Source organism: Mus pahari, chromosome 6 (genome assembly GCF_900095145.1).
Source record: "Mus pahari chromosome 6, PAHARI_EIJ_v1.1, whole genome shotgun sequence".
In the NCBI taxonomy this organism is placed as follows: domain Eukaryota; kingdom Metazoa; phylum Chordata; class Mammalia; order Rodentia; family Muridae; genus Mus; species Mus pahari.
Window position 1 is genome coordinate 55,626,030 of NC_034595.1, and position 6,814 is coordinate 55,632,843.

The window sequence follows — 6,814 nt, forward strand, 5'->3', positions numbered from 1 at the left end:
CGTATTCTGAATAGTTAAATTTACTTACGTTTTTATGTTTTATTAACATATACTAATCATGATAATAATGGCTTTCATTGTGACGTTTTCATGTGTATTTTTAATATATCTCCTATCACCCCTCCCCCCTCCACTGACCCCTTCAGCATAGCCCTGGGAGACAGGCACTGTTGTTATCTGTTTTATAGAGAGGGTAGTATGTGTTCTGGTTACACAGTTGAGAATTACATAGAAAGGATTTGAACTCAGATGGAAATCATACAGAGAGAGCTCTACCTCAGGTAGCTGGGCTCTGGGGCCCTCTCAGAGTTCCCACAAACCTCGGACTTGGATGCAGCCCCTTTACTGAGAACAGAACATGAGTCTGTGTAGCCAGCACGGGCCTGCACTCACTACTTTACCTGTATTAACCATCTAACCCTGAGCATTTGGGGGAGGAGGGGTTGGTATGTGGCTACCCGAAGTACTCAGGTAAGGCTGCTTCCATGGAATCACAGTTCTCGCTGTCCTAGGATTGCGGTGTCACAAGTGAGGACATCCCTGTTGTGCCAAGTTGAGGTTCCACAGGTACTGGCGCCTGTTTGCTTTGCTGACCTATTTGCTCTGTGTCAACAGAACTGAAAGCAGCAAGAGTGAGCAGGCTATTTCAACTATCCTCAAACCACACTGGATCTCCTGCCACACAGAAAATATGAAGATAGGGGCTCAGGTTTGGAGGGCACTGGCAAAGTCGTGTCTCCTCTGTGCTACTCTGGGGTGTCTCCATTTCCCTGGTTCCAGGTAAGTGGTGGGTACAAATGATTCTCTGATTGATCATGTGGCAGAAAGCCACATAATGCTGACCAACTCTGCCACATGCCTGTGGGCAGAGGAACGTCTCTCAAAGCGATTTGCTTGTGTCTGGCAAAATAAGATCAACAATTCCTTCTGAATTATCATGGACCCAAGTGGCTGGCAAGAGTGTCTGTTACAGAACTGGCATGGCTTAGTATATTCCATCGAGCTGTGAAGAGTAGGGTACAAGTTCTATAGCTGAATAAAGCTTTGGTCTGGCTCTCTGTGCAAAAGAAGATTTATTTTATATGAAAATGAGCCAGTTTACGTGAATGATCTTAATAATGGCATTGCGCTGCTCTACCTGCTCAACAGCCCAATATATCTAGGGTGAGGGAGGGAGTGGGTCGCTCAGACTCTCACTTTCTCTCTTCCTTTCTTTCCCCTTCCCCCTCTCTCACAAATATTTGTTCCCAAAGAGGAAAAAAAAAAGATTTATTTCATCAAAGTTTACATTCATAAGAAGTGAAGCAGCTAAAGAAAATAACTTTCGTCTAGGCTCCTAACTTGAGTTCCAAAGAAAGATGTGGCAGAGGAAGCAATCTGGAGACCTTCCTTGGGCCAGAGCAGTTCTCACCGTGAGATGTGGACGTTCTCGGGTACCTGGAGGCTCGTGAGCACTTGTGTAGAAAGAGAGAGAGAGGTACAGCTGTTCTTTCCGCTCAGATTGCTCCCTGCTAGTAACCTCTTATTCGTGGGAGCAGCACCAGTGTTCATGCACCTTCTGTTCTGAGCTCTGCACCATGCTATTCAGCCTCCTTGAGAACCTTCCCCAGGACCGGGATTCTGAGTCGTCACCACCCACCAGTGCTCACCTTTAGAACCAGCATGACCCTCGACTTGGTGAAGGGACTGACTGTGCATGCTTCCCATGCATTTCCTTCTGGGCACAGAGGACTCTGCAGGACCCAGTGAATTGTGCCTGGAGGGGAGAGCTCATACATCTCTCTCAGAAGCAGCATATCCCTCTGTCCACAAGTTCCTTGATGGCCCCAGAGGAGACAGAGCTGAACAAGCCCCAAACTCATATTCTCAGGGAGCGTGGCTATGTGGGGACAAAGGCAGAGACTTGTAAGAGTTGGTGCAGGGACAAATAACAATCAAGGGAGAGAGGGAGAGAGTGGCTGGTCCTCCTGAGCAGAGGGTCCTGGCAAAGAATGAAGGATGTACCAGGCGAAGGCATGGAGTTGTAAGAGAGAGAGCAAGCCTGGCTTGTTCCCATGGCTCCAGGTTCATTTCACTATCATTGAGTAGACAAAGTGGGAACTGGGAGGAGGAGGAGGAGGAGAGGAATAAGTAGCTAGGGGATGCAAACCATACCCTTCAGGCATAGACCTGAAGGGAAGGCATGGAGCAATGGGACGTACATATTGGCAAATTCCCTTTGAGGTAGGAACGGGAGCTCCACCAGGTGAGAACAGTACAGGCTACGAAACTCACAGCTGTGTGTGTCATGTAAGGAAGGAGTGACCTCTCATTCCCACTCTGCAGAAGGGCAAACTGATCCCCAGAGGGGAGAAGAGAATGGCTCGGGCTCAGTGGTCTTCCTGCTCTTCCTGACCCCTGATTGGATATTCTGATCTGCACCCATGATTTCTATGTACCAGTGCTGAGCGCAACCTGCCTTTGAGTATCACACCCAAAAATCAAATAAGAAAAGCATTCTGTTCAGGAGCAGAAAGTGCTGCAACCTCCTTCCCGTCGTAAAGGCTGTCTGTCGTCATTTCACTCGCTCAGGTCACACTGTCATATGGCCTATTGATCGCTATTGATTGTCACTCTGTTCCAGGCATGGACTCTTATTCTCACAGTCGTTCAATCACTTACAGGGGCAGAGAGAAGGAAACTGAAGACTATGTGAAGACTATGTGACTCTCAAGGCTACTCAGTCCATGTGTGTGTGGCGGGGTGCGGGTGCGGGTGCGGGTGCGGGTGCGGGTGCAGACCTCAAATATCCTCTCTGCCTTCTGCCTCGTCTTAATGCACCTCTCCCTTCCACCGGACTGGCTGGGAACCTAGGATGATTCTCTGAGACACATATTTGCTACTTTGCGATGTTGCTTTAAATTCCATGTCTGCCACAGCAAATGACAGAGAGAAATGGGGAACCTTTCCCCCAGAAGCCACCTCCCCACCAGCCAAGTGGAAGATGTTGTTTGCACGGGGATGCAGCTGCTAAACAAATTGTGTGTGACAGGAAAGTTGTTGTGTCAGGGTATTTCCAGAGAAAACCAAAATATATTGATGTGCCCTGTCCATAGAAGCTGAGGACTGGAAATTTACTGCTGACCTAATCCTGCTGCCCGTGATGGATCCATCTTTATTTTGATCAGAGAAAAGAGAGTGAGAGACCTGGACCCAGATCGATGCATCCTAAGGCTGGCAACGACATTCTGTGCACCCCCAAAGAAAGGCATGTCTGTGCCAGCACTCCCTCAGAAGGGGCATATTTCCAGAGAAGTGTAAGGCAGCCTATACTAACTTTTTTTTAAGATTGCAAAATGATAGAATATAAATATACCACAAAAACAAAATGACATGCAAGAGATATTCCAGGAGAGAACATCCTGATGAAAGGAGGGAACTGGGTCCCTTTGGGAACCATTGTGGATCTGGTTGGCGTGGCTGGGCAGGAGAATGCACAAGGCTTCGGCAAAGCACCCGGTCATGATGCTGCACACTGTGCATGTGTGTGAATGCATTTACAGGGCAGTGGAGCGACACTCAGCCTGCCTGTGACAGTTGTTGCCCCTGAAGAGGGTGGCAGACAGACAGAACCGGGGCTGATGTAAAACTCAGATGCCCAACCCCTGGAGATTCCTTTTACTTAAGGGCCATACAAGTGTAGCAATAGATTGACGGGAGTAGGAGGGTGATGGGGGAAGGGAGAGGGTGGGGAGGGCTGGTCCGTATGGGTGTGGGGCTCTGAGTGATTAGCTTTTAGTACTTCTCGTGGCAGTTTTATGTTAGGGAGGAATTGGACTTTGCATTCATGTCTGTTAATTGCATGTTGGGCTTTCATTATGGAACTTCCATACATGTTCATAATATACTATGACCGTATGCACCGCCTCTATTACTCTTTCTTATCTACTCTCCCCATATGGAGGCAACTCTGCAGAAGCTAAGCTGGCAGGCTTGTTTCTGTAGAAATTCCTCAGGGTGGAAGATGTCCATAGCTGCATGAAAGAAGCCTCAGTTGGACCTGTCGTCTGTGCAGCACCATGCCGTTCTCAAATTCAGAATGTCACTTGGCACTGGCCTTTCTTTCAGATTTCCATTTTGCAGCACTAATGAACCACGCTTGCCCAATGTAATTTACAAACACAGTATTTGTTCAGCTGATTATTCTATTATATTGCCACCTCCATAATGGAAATTGGGTGTAAAAATGAGAGATCTGGTGGTTATAAGTACTCCTTGCAAGTTCCTTTTGTAAGACATCATCTTGTCCATTAATGGGCTCTCAATTCTCAGAGATGATAATAATTGTGAATCTTAATAGTGACTTATCCACTTGGTCTCTACTGTGGCCCCTAATTGGGTTGATACCTTGAAAAAAATACACACACACACACACACACACACACACACAAACCAGTATAACTGCTTTGCAGTTGAAATAGAAAGAGGGTGCCCCACAGAGCTGTCAAATACACACTTAGGAGAAGCCAAATCACAGACAGTATTGTTTTGTCAAACCCAAGCAAATTAGTAAAGAGGAGCCCATCGGAGGGCCCCTGCTGGTGTGCAGCATCCTGCCTTGGTAACCACTTTCAAGTACCCACCTGTGGTTTCCAGTGGAGTCTTTGACCTTTTGTTAAAGATCCAACTTTACTAGGCAATTGATTTTCGTCGGTCTCTGGGGCAGTCATGGAAATGGCGCTCACAGTAGTTAATATCGGGCCCCTTTTAGGACTGTTGCCAAGTGAGAATGTGTTGTTAATGACCTTGTTTGGAGTGACATCCTGTGTGCTTGACAGGTGGAAGCTCTGTGATGTTCCCCCTAATGACTTAATCTTAGAGACAGGGATGAAGCAGGTCTTGCAGCCCCTTACAGAGATAGTGGTGGGAGGTGACTGGGGTGGATGCAGGTTGGATCTGCTTCCAGACATCATGGGGCAAGAGGCAGAGTGCATACATGCTCAGGATCAGACAGACCTAGCGCTTAGATCCTGGGGTCACTGTATCCCAATTTCACTACAGTAAGCATGTTGTGTCTCTCTGAGCCATTTCAGCATCTGTCTAGCTGACAGCCTCCCATGGTTCCTTCCAGCTCATCTGTGGGAGCTGATGAAAGTGCAAGATAACAGCTCGCACAATGCTTAGGTCTGACATCCTAGACCCTTGATAAATCTTCATTCCTTCCGTCCTCTCACCTCCTTTATATCTTAAAAAAGAAATACAAGCTACAAGGGATCTTACAGTGATGCACACACTCTTGGGAAGAGATCAAAAAGAATCACAGTACATCTGCCATGTTCTAGGTAGGGAAACTGAGGCTCACACAGGTGAAATAATAAGCCCATTCATTCATTCACTTGGCTCAGCTGTGTGCTGGGGACTCAACAAATAGCCTGCCTTACATTTTAGACATTTTTCTTCCCGTGTTGCTCGTCTGCTCTGCAGGTGTGACTCCTCTGTCCTCTGCCCCATTTCCAAGCTTCGTTCATCTCCACAGACCCTTCATGCCCAGCCTGGCTGAGCCTGATACTGCCCCTCCCCCACTCTGCACAAGTGATGCCCCCTAAAGCACTTTTTTTTTTTTTTTTTTTTTTGGTGTGGTGGTTTGAACAAAAATGACCCCATAGGCTTGGATGTTTGATTACTTGGCCCCCAATTGGAGGTCATGTCTGGGTAGTCTTAGGAGGTGTGGCACTGATGGAGTATGTTCATTACTGGGCCCAGTTTTGAGGTTTTAAAGCCTCGTGCTATCTTCAGTTCACCCCTTTCTGCTTCCTGCTGGGGTTCAGGATCTCAGCTGCTACTCCAGCTGCCTCATGTCTACTGCTTGCCTACCATAGCAGCCTCTTAGCACTCTGGGAACATAAGCCAGATAAACCCTCCTATGGTTTAAAGGAAACGATAGGCCTTGACTGTGGTATGACACTCTGCCTGTGTCTCTCAAAGGAGCCCAGTCACCTCCCTCCTTGGCACGCCCTAACCAGATCTGTGGCTCTAGCACAGGCATCATCTCTTCCTGATTTCAGACCCAGACCCAAATGAGAACTGTGTCCTGACTGAGTTTTGTTGTTGTTGTTGTTGTTGTTGTTGTTTTGTTTTTCTTTTTGTCTTGATGTTTTATTGTAGCAATAGAAATCTGAATTAAGACACTGCCAAATGTTCTTAACTGTCAGACGTCATTAATAACACAATCCTTGTGGTTACAGCTGCTGATGTATAGCTTATTTGTGACCAAACATTGGTACTGATAGAATACCCTTTGTCCAATCGCTTAAACGTGGATGTAAATTATCAAGCATATAGATTATTTTTAAATTTATCTTTTCTTTTTCCTTTAAACCATCTGCTGAAGCCATAAATCTAAATTAGTAATAGTTTCAGAGCACCTAGACAGTTAATACATAGCTACATTTTAAAAAAAGGAGTGCACACGTATACATATAAAAATAAAAAGCAAATACACAAAAACCATTCAGAGTGTTATGTGGAACAGTGAAAAGACTAGAGGAGTTCATCTGGCAGGCAGGTGTAACTTTACACTTCTTTTTCTTTTTTTAATATTTTAAACAATTTTCACAGTCCAGTCTCTATCCCCCTCCTGTTCTGTCCTTCAACAGTTCCCCATCCCATTCCTCCTCCTCCATCTCCAAGAGGATGTCCCCACCCCACCCCACCCCCACACTCCCACAGACTGACAAGCCTCCTCACTCCCTGGAGCCTCGTGTCTCTCAAGGGCTAGGTGCATCTCCTCTCACTGAGGCCAGACCAGGCAGTCCTCTGCTGTATATGTGACCGG

General features: G+C 46.7%; 1 protein-coding gene across 1 annotated transcript in view; it reads left to right on the plus strand.

Moving 5' to 3' along the window:
• Nucleotides 1-586: 586 nt before the first annotated feature.
• The window catches only part of C8b (complement C8 beta chain), a 38,717-nt gene continuing 32,489 nt past the window's right edge, over nt 587-6,814 (plus strand). Inside the window, exon 1 of the mRNA XM_021200664.2 lies at nt 587-780. Within this exon, the coding sequence (XP_021056323.1) occupies nt 692-780 (89 nt within the window). The 5' untranslated portion in view covers nt 587-691. The remainder of the gene's footprint in view (nt 781-6,814) is intronic.